Source organism: Hippocampus bargibanti, linkage group LG14 (assembly GCF_051943395.1).
Source record: "Hippocampus bargibanti isolate YZ-2025 linkage group LG14, ASM5194339v1, whole genome shotgun sequence".
NCBI classification, from domain to species: domain Eukaryota; kingdom Metazoa; phylum Chordata; class Actinopteri; order Syngnathiformes; family Syngnathidae; genus Hippocampus; species Hippocampus bargibanti.
In genome coordinates this window covers 2,192,501-2,207,929 of record NC_142747.1, presented here as the reverse complement: position 1 = coordinate 2,207,929, position 15,429 = coordinate 2,192,501, and the positions used below count along the sequence as shown (strand labels likewise).

The window sequence follows — 15,429 nt, the reverse complement described above, 5'->3', positions numbered from 1 at the left end:
GCTTACAAGGAATCATTCTTCAAGATGGTGAATGAAGAAGGCTATGTTCCTCATCAAGTGTTTAATGCTGATGAAACCGGCCACTCCATTCCATTAAGTCATCAACAACCGTCACAACCGTCAGTCAGCTTTATTGTCAAATATGCATGACATACAGCACAGATGAAATTAATGTCCTCTCGGACCCAGCGTGCAAGGCACTAATAACGTGGCTAAAAAAGACATACAATTGACAACAGACAATACATGTAATTTATGAATGTAAAGTGAGGTAGTGTCGTATGTAAAGTGAGGTAGTGACGTATATAAGGTAAATAAAATTAATTTATTATACTGTAGTTTATTTCTTTCATTACAATACAATAGCACAGTCATTATACATAAAATAAGGTATATGGTGTGTAGTTTTAAAGGACAACCGACGCCTCTGGACAAGTTGTGTCCATAATTTTTAAAATCACTTCAAATGACTTCTACTGAGTGTATTTTACAAAGATTGCACGGCATATAGCTATATTTTACGTTTTAAGTCTCGCGCTAAATATTCTTGTTTTCTAGTTGATGACGATGCCGGGTGACGTCGCTGAGGGAACGCCCCTGACCGAGAAAGCGACACACAATGCATTTTGGGTACTTTGTTTGGTCTGTGTTGATGGCGAAATTAGAAGGAAAAAACATAAATAACGCGATGGTGAATCATTGTGTGTTGCACCAAGACTATTTGATACTAGTTAACACAAATTCCCAGCAGACAAATCAGCCAATTTCCAACGGAAATTGGGTGCTACATTGGAGTCTAGACACCTCAAAATGAGACAGAAGGACTTCTTTAATCGATTGCAAACATGTATGCTTTCCTCTTCAGAACTATTTGAATCATATTCATAACTGGATGAGTAACAAGAAAGCATCTTCTCCGAATCTGAAGCCATTGTTTTGATTCACAAGCAATGCAAGACGTCTTGGCGTGACGTCACAAACAAGGGGGCGGGACCTTCTGAAACTGAAACTTTCTGAGGTCATTTTGAAGTAGTTTTGGGACACTTTAGGTCATTTTTATTGGTGTTTTGCAGTTGACTAAAAATATCAGCCCACGTATTTTGGGTATTTTAGATGCTATAAAACGTTTTTCTGATTTCAGTTAGGAAACAAAAAATGGTGTCGGTTGTCCTTTAAGGCTTATTTAGTTGAAAATTGTTTTATGGGGACCTGGGAACGGATTATTATCATTTTTAATGGTTTCTTATGGGAAATAAATGTTTGGCAGACAAACTTCGCCTTACACACACTTTCTTGGAACCAATTAAGTTCGTAAGCTGAGGTATCACTGTATCTCTCGCTGGCGTTGGGTTCCAGAGTCGCGGCACAAGAGGCTTCGGTCCGACATTTGCCCCCAAAAGACCTTAGTGCCGAGATGGACACAAGTGCATCCAGGTGGTTTTCTTCTCAATCTCAAAAGGTCCCCTGAGGTTTGTTCATTGAGGTTCTCTTGTAGATGGCCCCAAAACGGCGGCGCCCGGGAAAGAGCCAAACCCTGCCTGTCAACTTGAGTCACGTGGATTCACCTTCTCCAGGCCTAGGGACTTCATCGCCGCGGCCAACAAAGAGCACAACTGTGGCGGACCAGGTGATAAACTTCAGTGGACCGCTGTGCGACGGGCGTACTCCTCCGGTCTCAGTCAAGAGAAGAGTCAGGCCCTCAGGTATGCGCTTCAGACATCCCAAGTCGATGGTGTCAAACTTGGTTTTTGCGGCAGCCCACATTGCAATGCCGGTTTCCTCCGTTATGAAGTCGGTATGCACAACATATTAAAGGACAACCGACACCATTTTTTTGTTTCCTAACTGACATCAGAAAAACGTTTTATAGCATCTAAAATACCCAAAACACGCAGACTGATATTTTTAGTCAAAGGCCCAAAACAAGCCACGAATGAGCTGGAAACTGGAGTGATTCAGAAAGTCCCGCCCCCACGTTCATAATAATAATAATAATAATAATAATAATAATAATAAAAATAATAGATAGATAGATAGCTAATAGATAGATCGCCAGATAGCTAATAGATAGATCGCCAGATAGCTGTATAGTTAGCTAAATAGCATGCCAGCCAGCTAGACAGCTAATAGATAGCTAATAGTTAGCTAGCTCGCCCGCTAATATTTACATCAACAAATACCGTTGATGGTAGTGAATTAATTAAACATTAGTACCTTGTGATACACTTTACGTCGCAAATCGTAGAATACTCCAGTTTGATGATCCTAAAATGTGATGTCACATTGGGACCCTCCTTTACAAACTGCCTTGCTCCAGAATCAAAACAATGGCTTCAGAGAATTCAGATTGGGAAAAAGATAATTTCTTCTTACTCATCCAGTTATGAATATGATTCAAATAGTTCTGAAGAGAAAAGCAGAAGTGTTTGCGATCGATTAAAGAAGTCCTTCCGTATCAATTCGAGCCGTGGAAGCGACGAAACTGGTGAAGGACACGACATATGAAGCATATATGAAGCTCCGTGAATAAGCAATATAGCCTCAACTTCCGTGATATGTGTCATATAAGGACGTGTATAACACATAATAAGCTACAATATGTCAACATTAATGCAGATTGTTTAATAGTTGTGCATGCAAAACGTTGTTTAAACTTTCAAGCTGAAGAGTTACAAACTTGCGTATGAATGACAGCGGTTATCCCTCGCTAACTCCGGTTAGCTCCTCGTTCCAGCAGCTGAATGTTTGTCCGATCGGTTTGCTATAATATCATGACGATTGCTCTCTTTCACCACTGGAAGCAACTTTCGACCCATTGTCAGGGTCAGGATGACAGCGGTTATCCAAACGGGGATTCGCGCACTCCGGGAAGCTCCTCGGCTGACGCTATACTGCTCTGGTCCGTTGGAAATGTCTCGTTTGTCCGCTGGGAATTTGTGTAAATATACACCTTCTTTATGCGTGTTACCGCAATTGGCTGCCACACAACAATTCACCATCGTGTTATTTATGTAGTTTTCCTTCTAATTTCGCCATCAGCACTGTGTTTTCAGACGAAAAAAAGTACCCAAAATGCATTGTGTGTCGCTTTTTCGGTCAGGGGCGTTCCCTCCGTGACGTCACTGCGCCATCGTCAGCAACTTGAAAACAAGACTTCATTAATATTCAGCTGGACTTTTAAAAAGTAAAAGCTAGCCTATGCTGTGGAATCTTTGTCAAATACGCTCAGTAGAAGTCACTTGAAGTAATTTTACAAATTATGGACGCAACTTGTCCAGAGGCAGGTCGGTTGTCCTGTAACGAATAAGTACTTTTCAAATTTCAAGGCCAAAATAATGACTGTTATTGTGGTTTACGTGGGACCTCTTTTTTTTTCTTGTCCACGCCGGTCTGTAGGTCGGAGCTACGAGAAGGTGTTTCCACAGAAGAGGCGACGTGTGTAAACAGCATATTGAAACACTCGTCTCCATCTTGGCACACACCCCATTGGAACGTCTCCAAAGGCCAAGACGCTCATTGCTGCGATAAACAGGATTCAGCAGCTGTGCAAGGCAAACGCGATCCACGCTCGCAGATCCCTCCAAAGTATCATCAAAGTTCCAGTGAAACAAGCAAAGATCGGAGCACTGACGGCTCTAGGTCTGAACACGCGATGTGGACCACATCCGGGCAGGCTGGGCCCACCACCAATAAGGCCGAGCGTGGCGTCGACAGCCGTTTGCAACAAAGGTGGAAATGTTTGCCAGATGTGCAAGCTCCCGGGCCAACAATGTCGTCAATGCGAGTCCTGGAGTCTAACGTGGGCCAAACCCTCCCCCCAACGGTGGAGTCTCATGATCGGCTGCCAAAATTCACCGGCCAGAAGCCATTGGACCTCCAGGCCGTGACTAACACGGGGGGAGTGCATTTCGGCACTTTGGATGAATACCAGTAAGTACAGACACCACCAAAACCGACAACTAAAACTGAAGAATATTATAATAATAATAATCCATTTCATTTCTAAGCGCCTTTCAAAACTCTCAAGGTTAATTTACAGTCACAGGATAAGTTTTTCTGCGGGTGAGCAGCGGCACCCACAGCCTTCACTCAACCCGGAAGTAACTCAAATAGATAGAAAGCTAGCTATCTAATAGATGGCTAACAGATAGCTAGCTAGGCTTTCGCTCAACCCGGACGTAACTCAAATAGAAAGCTAGCTATCTCATGGATAGCTAACAGATAGCTAGCTAGGCCTTCACTCAACCCAAAAGTAACTCATATAGATAGAAACTAGCTAGCTCATAGATAGCTAACAGATAGCTAGCTAGGCCTTGACTCAACCCGGAAGGAACTCAAATAGATAGAAAGCTAAGTGGCTCATAGATAGCTAACAGATATCTAGCTAGGCCTTCAATCAACCCGGAAGTAACTCAAATAGATAGAAAGCTAGCTAACTCATAGATAGCTAACAGATAGCTAGCTAGGCCTTCACTCAACCCGGAAGTAACTCAAATAGATAGAAAGCTAGCTAACTCATAGATAGCTAGCTAGGCCTTCACTCAACCCGGAAGTAACTCAGATAGAAAGCTTCCCTTTAAGAATCTTTCCTTTCAGGAAATGGTTTCTTCAGACGTCATCTGTACTTCTTTGAAGGTGTCAGAGGTTTCGCTCCTTATCCGAAGAGCTTTGTCAGCCAACGAAAGTTGTGCTGGTAAGTCTGGCCCTATATTACCTCGACCCCTGGCTCTGATCTTTTATCAGATCGAACAAAAGAGGTCATCAGATTGGCTTCAGGGAGTGGTCCACTGCTCCCCCAACCTTAAAGCAGGGACCTATCAGAGCAGGGCTCCGGCACAGGGACCTATCAGAGCACAGGTATGGCAATGCCACCTCTGTTAGGGATATAGGACCAAGGGTTAACAGCACAACTTTATTTGTCTGACGAAGCTCTTCGGATGATAGGCGAAATGTTTGATAATAATAAGCGCCTTTCAAAACTCTCAAGGTCACTGTTCAGTCACATGTTAAGTGTTTTTCTGTGGGTGAGCAGCGGCAGCCATACGCGCCAGCTGCCCAGAAGTCACTCAAATAGATAGAAAGCTAGCTAGCTAGCTAACAGATAGCTAATAGATATCCAGCTAGACAGTTACCTAACTAGCTAGGTAGCCATATAGCTAATAAATGGCCAGCTACATAGCTAGCCGCCAGCAAGCTTATAGATAGTAAGTAGATAGCAAATAGATAGCAAATGGATAGTAAATAATAATAATAAATTTCATTTATAAGCACCTTTCAAAACTCTTTGGGTCACTTTTCAGTCTCATGTTTTTCTGTAGATAGCCAGCGAGACAGTTAGCTAACTGGCTAGAGAGCCATATAGCAAATAAATCGCCATCTACATAGCTAGCCCTTTAGCTAATAGATAGCAAGTAGATAGCAAATAGGTAGCAAATGGATTGCAAATAATAATCTTCTTCTTTTCCTTTCGGCTTTTGCCTTCAAGGGGTTGCCATAGCACAGGGGTCGGGAACCTTTTTGACTAAGAGAGCCATAAAAGTAAAATATTTAGAAATGTTTTTCAGCGAGAGCCAAACGCGCGTGCGCGCACATACAAACGCTCCCGTGCGCGGCCACTTTTCAACAAAATATCAGAATGTATTATTTAAAATAACTTTGTGATCGTACTCACCGTTAACATGGATGGTTTTCCGTTCCTCGTGTTTGGTAAAAATCCAGGAAAACGATCGGAATGAAATTCAATTTGCCGGTCCAGAGGCGAAGTTACTGCTAGCTAGCCTGCACACGGCTCATAAGCTTCCACACTTGCTATCTGCAATCTACTTCTCGCAGAAGTATGTTGATGCTAACGTTAACATCGGGCTTGTTAAAATGTCACTGACATTCGACTGTTTCATCGATGGTATTGTTTCATTGCAAATTAGAATCAGAACATTTTCTCCCCTCTAATGCTCCGGTGCATTCAGGCTGAAGTGCACAAGTTGGGCTCATTTAAAGGGGCGTTTACCTGTTTCAACATGACGGCCACTATCATCCAATCAACATGGCGCTTTCGGCCATTCTAAGTCAGTGTCATCCAATCAAAATTGCGCTTTCCGCCAACTGCAGCCCCAACGGGAAATGAACGACGAAAAAAAACGACAATATGTATTGTAATATGTAATATTTATCGGCGAGCCATATGCAATCATCAAAAGAGCCATATATGGCTCGCGAGCCATAGGTTTCCGACCCCTGCCATAGCAAATCAGTGTCCTCCATCTTTAGAGGTTTGATCCACATGTTTGTTTTGGCCAAGCTTTTACGTCGGATGCCCTTCCTGACACAAGCCTCTGTATTTATCCGGGCTTGGGACCGGCACAAGGAGACATATGTCCCTTTGTGGCTACAGAACAAGCAACTCGCTCAGTAAGAGGCTCCCAAACACAAAATGGTCATCGGCACAGCAACATTCAAAAAATAATAATAATACATTTAATTTCTAAGCGCCTTTCAAAACTCTCAAAGCGAGACAGTTAGCTAACTAGCTAGATAGCCATATAGCTAATAAATCGGCAGCTACATAGCTAGCCAGCTAGCTAATAGATAGCAAGTAGGTAGTAAATGGATAGCAAATGGATAGTAAATAATAATAATAATAATAATAATAATAGAAGTCCGGATGACGGCTGAAGAAACCTTTTCCTCGATGGACCACTCCTGTACCACTGTGAGCCTACACAGATGAATCTTTCCTTTACTTGTCGTCATCTCGGTCATGAACTTCCTGGATTTGAACAGAAGGTTGACCGATTATCTTTGTGTCCTGCAGGAGAGCGGAGGGGCGGGATCCAGGACGGCCCACCAGCTTGCCCACCTTGATGTGTCGGGCGGAGACATCGACACCCCTCACCATCACGAGTGACGAGGACGCCCATTTCGGGGCGTCGCCCGCTGTCTTCCGGCACATCTCCACTCCCGCCTGCCCGTCCCCCTTCGGGGTCGCTTCTTCACCTCCCGCCGCCGCCTCTGCAGACCAAGTCTGGGTTTCTCCCGAGAGCGCATCCAGGAGTTGCTCCGAGAGGGCTCCCCCTCACCCCCCATGTAGTCGCCCTTGGTCCAAAGAGGCGGGGCCTTATTCCCCCCGCTCTCCACTCGGGTCCCCACCCGTCGCATCTTCCTCCACGTGGACGAGATCCTTAGCCGCCTCTTGCATCAGCCAAACATTGGCAAAAAAGAACAATGGCGGCCACCACAGCTTCCAATGTCCTCCACAGCACTCGCCAACGCCTCAACTTTCTCCCAGCCAGGACGGCGCACGCACACCCGCCCGTTCCAAGTTAGGGGCGGCCCTCGATCGGAATCCAGCCGGCCCCCCTTTTGTCGGGCCCACCTGCACCTCCCCGTCTTCTGCTTTCCTCTCCGATTGGCCAAAGTCTTGTTGGTCTCCTTTTGTAAGCGAGACTCACCGTCAACCTCGTCCTCATCGTCAGTCCCTCCGCCACGACGCGACCTTGAATGACGGCGGCGGCGTTACCGTACCTCCAACGTGGAATTGTGGTCTCGGTGTCGGAAGTTGTCCCCCCGCACCGCCCAAGGTGCAGTTAGGCCACGCGAGTCTCAGCGAGGTGGCGCTGCACATCGGCGATCGTCTTTCCTTTGGCTCGCACAACCGCATGGCGCAACCGTTTTCCACATCAGAACCGAACTCCAGAGTCCCGTCCCCATCTATGGCCTCCTCCGTCGCGCTCCTTCTGCAAAGTTCGGAGGATCCTCGCCCCAGATGCTTCCAGCCCGGAGGGGGAAGGTCCCATAACCGTTTGGGTTTAACTGTGAGGATTCCTGAAGCGTCGGGTGCGAGTCTTCCACGGGGGTCCGGTTCCTCACGTGCCAGCCCTCAAGTCCTCTCGCCGCCGCCTGGCGGCGTGTCGGTTTGGACCTACAATGCCGCCAATCCATTTCTCTTCCCTTCTCGCTCCTTCTCAACGTGTTCTGGTCCGACAAGTTTGAAGGAGGCCACTTTTTCCTCCGCCCATTCTGGTCTACAGCAGAGTTCAAAAGCTGGATCCCCTGAGGGTCACACCCAGCAGCGGTCTTTCTCCAGCCTGTCGGACGCCTCCTCACGTGAAGCCGGTGAACCGCATGAGTCCTGGACCAAGAGGTCTTTTGGCTTTGACCAGCGAGAGTCGGCTTTGGCCAGTCCCGGGTGGTCCTCCTGCGGCGGTTGGCCGACCTTCCTGAGCCCTGCAGGTGGACTTTGCTCGGCGGTTTCTCCTGGGAAGAGCCGCTTTGAGGGTGAGCATCATGGCGGCGAACCCTGGTTGGATGGACAGCCGGTCTTTGACGACTGCAACGCATGCAAGGGCTTTTCTACTAGCGGGACCTTCTCCGGCATCCCTTCGACCTCACCCTTGACCTCCGTCACACCATCCCCCCGCTCGATGGGCGACGGGGAAGACCCAGAGCTGGGAGAGGGGACCTGTCGGAGCCGTCTGATTTGCGCCTCGGTTGGCAGGCCTCCGCCAGACGGCAACTTTGCGCCGTCCCCGCCTCCGACGAGCTGCCGCCAAATCTACCAGGCCCGCGTGCAGTCGCCCCCAAGGGCCGCCGAGGTCGCCGCTTCTGCGTCACCGCCAACCTTTGCCCGTTGGTCGCTGAGCAAAGCGGCTCAGCACAAGACGAGCTACGCCACCACCGTCAACTTGCAGATCGCCGGCAGCGGTCGAATAACTTCCTTTGGCAGCACCCGCGTCAGCGTGAGCCAGCCGGCACCCGCTGTACCAGGACCCGGACTTGGGGAAATTCACAGCACCAGATGAGTGAGCGTCAACGGACTATCGCCCGTTCCTTCTCCGCTTCCTCAGAACTGCGGCCAGCCATGACAAACCCCATCAGAGAGAAATGGCATCTTCTTCCGAGCATTTTGCATTTTGTTGATACTTTGGATGACTGGTGACGCAGGATGACTTTTCCAAAGACCCTCCAAAATGTGCCATGCGTACTTGTGAAGTCAACAAAAAAAGGTCTTCTGGACCTTCAACAAATGCCATATGCAATCACTTTTACGTCTTGTCGCGATCAAGCATCATATTCCGATTACAGTGATACCTCGGCTTGCGAACGCTATAGCTAACGAACTTTTCACCTTACAAACGTTAAATTCGCAAGAATATAATCTTGGCATACCAACTAGTTTTCGGGAAATACACGGAGCGCCACAAGGAGTGAGGTGTCGTTCGCGAACGAGCCCGTTCTCCTAACAAGGAAATGGCAGCCGGCTTTTTTGTCCTCTATTCCCCACCCCCAGTCTTCGATTAAAGCCGCACGTGATTGGTCAAGAACGCAGCAGTGACGGGGGGTTACAGAAACACAGTGCTGCAAATTAAATAGATAGGCAGATGACAGAAAGAGTGAGAAAATGGATAGAAAACACAGTGAAATTTGGACTCGTTTCAACTTTATTGATAGTTCAAAGGGAGAGTGTAGACTGCAAGGTTAAAATATCCCGACAATCAGGCTCCACAAATAACCCGCACAAGCCATCTGTACAGTACACTTGATGCAAAAAGCTATGAAACCTGCTATACAGAAGACAATTGATGAGGAAACTAGGTAAAAGTATCGCAGAGAAAGCACGGCAACTTCACTCGGATATTGTCAAGAGGCAACCTGGAAGTTTGTCATCCATTGATGATTTCAAGGCTAGCCACAGATGTTTCGAGAACTTTAAGCGTCGTACGGGGATTCATAGTGTCATTCGTCATGGTGAGGCAGCCAGTTCTGACGATAAAGCCGCCAAAGCTTACAAGGAATCATTCCTCAAGATGGTGGAAGAAGAAGCCCACGTTCCTCATCAAGTGTTTAATGCTGATGAAACCGGCCACTCCATTCCATCAAGCCATCAACGACCACCACAAAGGTAAATAAAATGACTTTATTATACAGTACAGTTAATTTCTTTAATTTCAATACCATAGCACATTTATTAGACATAAAGGTATATGTTGTGTAGTTTTAAGGCTTATTTAGTAGAAAATTATGTTTTATGGTGCCCTGGAAACAGATTATTCTCATTTTAATGGTATCCTATGGGAAATTAATGTTTGGAATACACACGTTTCACCTTACACACTTTCTGGGAACCAATTAAGTTCATAAGCCAAGGTATCACTGTATTTGTACTCTTCACGACTCCATAAGCGTTTGTATTCATCGTGTAGCTTATTTATGAATTCTCATTGGCACTTAGCAGCAAAGCGTTTGCACGCCGTGCTGAGATCGTCGAAGGCAACGTGTCTGCAACTTCCAGAGCGACCGGGTCGTACGTCAGCTTGACACTTTCACATTCCTGACGAGTACGCCGTGGAACGCAGCCACCGCCTGCGCTACGCTGCGATGCTAATCTCTGGACATTGGTCAACATATTCTTACTTTTGGAATCGACTTGAGTTCAGATAGAGCAAACAATGGAACGGGAATTTTGTGTAACGCTGGAAGACACGGCCTTCCAAATGGACGTCCTCTTTGTCTTTCCCAAAATAAACCATATCACACAAGTACAACGCTAGTTTAACTTAGCAGTTTGGATGGTGCGGTGACTGAGCTTGATACCCGTTTCACTTGGAAATACAGGTAACATCCGACTTACGACTAGCTCGACTTACGACCACAACCTCCAGACCCTACTTTTAAAATGTTAATTCTACGACTGGCACCGCAACGCGCTAGCAGACGGGCAAAGTGTACGACAATTTTGGCCAGCCAGCCATTCTCGCACAGCAATCGAACGTGTGATCAGAATCAGAATCAGAAAACCTTTATTCGTCCCACAATGGGGAAATTTGCAGTCCACAGCAGCAATTGAAAAGGGATGGGGTTGGGGTGGGGGTGAAAGGATAGAAAACAAGATATTCTAAGCATAACAAAATAAGAATGTAAACTGTATACTTTGCAAATGTAAATGTGCAAAACTGTTCCATATAAAACTGTACATAGTGCAAGAATAAGAAATGCATTTTGATATATTGCATCAACCCATATTTACAAGTGTCCAGTTTTTTTTTTTTGTTTTTTTCACATGTGATCATTGAGAGTTGCAAAGCCTGACAGCAGTTGGTAGGAACGAGCGGCGGTACCTTTCCTTCTTGCAGCGCAGGTGTAATAGTCTCTGGCTGAAGGAGCTAACCAGTGCTGTCAGGGTGGCCAGGAGGGGGTGGGAGGGGCTGTCCATCATAGCTTTTAGTTTAGCTAGCGTCCGTCTGTTGCCCACCTCCTCCAGAGAGTCCAGCGAGCCGCCCAGGACAGAACTTGCCCTCTTGACAAGGCGCTCCAGTCTTTTCCTGTCCCGGGTGGTGATGCTGCCTGACCAGCAGACAATTCCATAGTGGATGGTTGAAGCCACCACAGAGTCATAGAAAGTCTTAAGGAGTGACCCCTGAACTCCAAAAGACCTCAGTTTCCTGAGTAGAAAGAGGCGACTCTGTCCCTTTTGATTAGGGCATCCGTGTTTGTAGACCAGTCCAGTTTATTGTTGAGAGTAACACCCAGGTACTTGTAGGAGGTCACCCTCTCAATGTCCGAAACCTGGATGTTCAACGGTGCACGTGAGGATTGTTTCCTGCAGAAGTCCACCACCAGCTCCTTGGTTTTCCCGGTGTTGATCTGGAGGTGATTCTGCTGGCACAAGTCCACAAAGTCCTTTGTCAGTGCCCTGTACTCCCTATCGTCTCCCTCTGTAATGAGGCCGACAATAGCTGAGTCGTCAGAGAACTTCTGAAGGTGGCAGGTTGGGGTGTTGTAGTTGAAGTCCGAGGTGTAGAAGGTGAACAGGAATGGAGCCAGGACTGTCCCCTGCGGCTCTCCGGTGCTGCAGAGAAGCCTGTCCAACTCACAGTTCTTTACCCTCACGTACTGTGGCCTGTTTGTGAGGTAATCTGTAATCCAGGATGTGAGGTGCTGGTCGACTCCGGCATGCTGCAGCTTGTCCCCCAGTAGATTTGGCTGGATGGTGTTGAAGGCACTGGAGAAATCGAAGAACGTGATCCTCACCGTGCTCCCAGCATTCTCCAGGTGCAGCAACGCCGTATGGAGGAGGTAGATGATGGCATCCTCCACACCGATACTGGGCTGGTAGGCAAACTGTAGCGGGTCCAGCGATGAGCTTGCCAGCGGTCGCAGGTGGCCGAGGACGAGTCTCCCCAGCGTCTTCATCAGGTGAGACGTCAGTGCCACTGGTCTGTAGCTGTTGAGCTCCTTTGGGTTGACAATCTTGGGCACTGGGACCAGGCATGACGTTTTCCACAGCTGTGGAACTCTGCCCAGCTTCAGGCTCAGGTTGAACAAGTGCTGGACAATGTCACACAGCTGGTCGGAGCAGGTCTTGAGGAGTCGGGAACTGATGTCATCCGGACCTGCTGCCTTCCTCACCTGCATCCTCCTCAGTTGGTTCCTGACCTGCGCAGTTGTGACAGACAGGTAGGAACCGGGAGGCAGAGTGGCGGCTGAGGGTGTGGCAACGGTTGGGAGGGCAGTTGTTGGTTGGGAAGCTGGTCGTGAGAGGGGGCAGGGAGGGTAAGGCCACAGTGAGAGTTGGTGCAGGAGCAGCTACAGGTGAAGTTGATGGTGGGCCGGGGGCGACAGGCGTCTTGTCAAACCGATTGAAAAAGCGGTTGAGTTCATCTGCCCAGTCCTTGTCTTTTTCATTCAATGTCACTGGGCTTTTGTGGCCTGAGATGTTTTTCAGGCCCTTCCAGACACCAGCGACATTGCTGGCTTGCAGCTGCTCCTCCATTTTCATCCTGTAGGCCTTCTTCCCCTCTCTGATCTTCCTCCTCAGTTGGATCTGCACGGCCTTCATTTCCTCTCTGTTGCCCGACACAAAAGCCCTTTTCTTTTCCTTCAAGAGGGCTTTTATGTTGGGATTAATCCATGGTTTGTTGTTGGAAAAACACCGCACAGTCCTGGTGGGTACGGTGTTTTGTTCACAAAAGTTTATGTAGTCTGTGACTGAATCAATGTCCTCCCCATGGATCTCAGTGAAGAGCTCCCACCTGGTTGACTCAAAACAGTCCCGCAGAGCTTCTTCAGCTTCTGTGGACCATCTTCTGACCGTGCGGGTCACAGCTGGTTGCCTCTGGACAAGGGGATTGTACACAGGCTGTAGATAAACCATATTGTGGTCTGCTCTTCCGAGAAGGGGGAGGGGGGAGAGTTTGTATGCATCCTTGGCATTTGAATAAAATAGGTCCAATATGTTATTGTCTCTGGTGGCACACGTTACATACTGTGTGAATGTTGGGAGGTTGGATTCCAGGGAAACGTGATTGAAATCCCCTGAGATGATGAACAAGGCGTTGGGGGACTGGGTTTGCAGCTTGTTTACAACAGTCATGAGGGCATCGGAGGCAGCGCCACCATTTGCCGTAGGGGGAATGTACTCCGTCACGGCTATGACGTGTGAGAATTCCCGCGGCAGGTAATGCGGCCGGAGGCTAACGGCTAGCAGTTCGATGTCGCGAGTGCAGAGTTTTTCCTTGACCGTGATGTGCCCAGGGTTGCACCATTTGTCGTTCACAAATACAGCAATCCCCCTCCTTTCTGCTTACCGCTGCCTTCATTTCTGTCCGCTCGTACGAGTTGGAAACCCTCCAACTCTGCGTGGGCGTCCGGAGTGATTGCCGATAGCCATGTCTCCGTGACGAGTAGCAAGCTGGCTTCCCGGTACTCCCTCTGGTGCCGCGTTAGCGCCGCTAGCTCGTCCATTTTATTCGGGAGCGATCTTACATTCCCCATGATGACGGATGGGAGAACATGTCAATACAGTAAAGTCTCGTTATATCGATATCGGATATATCGATAGTCCCGGTTATATCGATACTATTTCTATGCACGCACGGAGAAAATTACATGCAAACAGGGTCGGATATATCGATAGTCCCGGTTATATCGATATTTTTTCGGACTCCCTTGAATATCGATATAACGAGACTTTACTGTATTTCCTTGTTCCTTTGCGGCGATCTTTCCTGGCCCGACACCCTTGTTTACTCCTCTTCAGTTCGTCGGGGATGTCCGGCGCGACGGCCGCTAGTCCGCTATTAGCCCGCCATGCTAGTAGCGGGTCTCGACTGTAAACAATGGGATTCCGAGTGCGAGTGGTTTCCCCGTTAACAGGAGCGGTGAAAAAGTAAAAAATAACGGCGATGAGCAAAAGAGAAGATGCCCATCTCCTCTCTGTAGGTTTAGGGAACGAAATTAGACAAAGCAAAAACGGAAAAGTAAATACAGTAAAGTCTCGTTATATCGATATTCAAGGGAGTCCGAAAAAATATCGATATAACCGGGACTATCTATATATCCGACCCTGTTTGCATGTAATTTTCTCCGTGCGTGCATAGAAATAGTATCGATATAACCGGGACTATCGATATATCCGATATCGATATAACGAGACTTTACTGTAAATGAAAAAGTAGACAAGAAAAGGAAAGAGCTGCTGTGGAGGCAGCCACACAGGGGAGCGCCATCTTGAAAAAAAAAAAAAAAACTGAGGGGGGGGAGTTTGCGAGTCATTTAGCCTCCGAGTCTCTATTCAGGGGGCAAATCTGGCCCACCACATCATTTTATTTGGCCCACGAAAGCAAATCAAGCATGTCAAGTTCCATGATGCTAGCTAAACCAACATTTAAAATTGTCCCATGTAAACCACAATAACAGTCATTATTTTTTACTTCAAATTTGAAAACTTCTTATTCATTAATTTCTTGTGCACTCTATGTGTAATAAGGTAGCTATATTTCGATATTTATAGAAATGGGTAACATCCGAGTTACAACCAGGTTTCGTTCCGACAAAATGGTTCAAAATCCATTCAAAATGGCCTATGCGATGTTTACAAGACATTTTCAATTGATTATTATTATTATTATTATTATTGTTGTTATTGTTGTTGTGTAATGACGATCATTTTGTTACTTCTGAGTTGAGTGAACGCTGGCGCGTGTGGCTGCCGCTGCTCACCCACAAAAAAAATATCCTGTGACTGTAAAGTGTCCTTGAGAGTTTTGAAAGGCGCTTATTAATGAAATGTATTATTATTATTATTATTATTATTATTACTCATTTTGATTTACGACCATTTTGACTGACGATCGTTTGGTGGGAACAGAACTCGGTCGTAAGTCGGATGTTACCTGTATATCACAGTCGTCCCAGTGAAATCATTTGAAATGCCAATAACCCCCTTCCCGCAATCACTGCAGTTTTGTTGTTTTATATGGTTTTTTTTTTGGGGGGGGGCGGGTGTTACTGGATCTGAAGAACTGGCGACCAATGCGTTGGACTGAAACGTAGGAAAGGAAAAGCCAGTTTGGCCGCCAAATTGTCAAAGCGTATTGCGTAAAGCACTCGAGAGATCTTTGCGTGGTCATGAATGTCCGCGAAGAGTGGTGG

The 15,429-nt window shown here is 47.0% G+C and overlaps 1 protein-coding gene across 1 annotated transcript in view; it reads left to right on the top strand.

The window, feature by feature from the left end:
• plekhg2 (pleckstrin homology domain containing, family G (with RhoGef domain) member 2) overlaps positions 1-11,433 on the top strand; it is a 46,878-nt gene extending 35,445 nt beyond the window's left edge. The window contains exons 20-22 of the mRNA XM_089014638.1: positions 1,496-1,703; positions 3,397-3,930; positions 6,812-11,433. Coding sequence (XP_088870764.1) covers positions 1,496-1,703; positions 3,397-3,930; positions 6,812-8,798 — 2,729 coding nt within the window. The 3' untranslated portion in view covers positions 8,799-11,433. The remainder of the gene's footprint in view (positions 1-1,495; positions 1,704-3,396; positions 3,931-6,811) is intronic.
• The last annotated feature ends 3,996 nt before the right edge of the window (positions 11,434-15,429 follow it).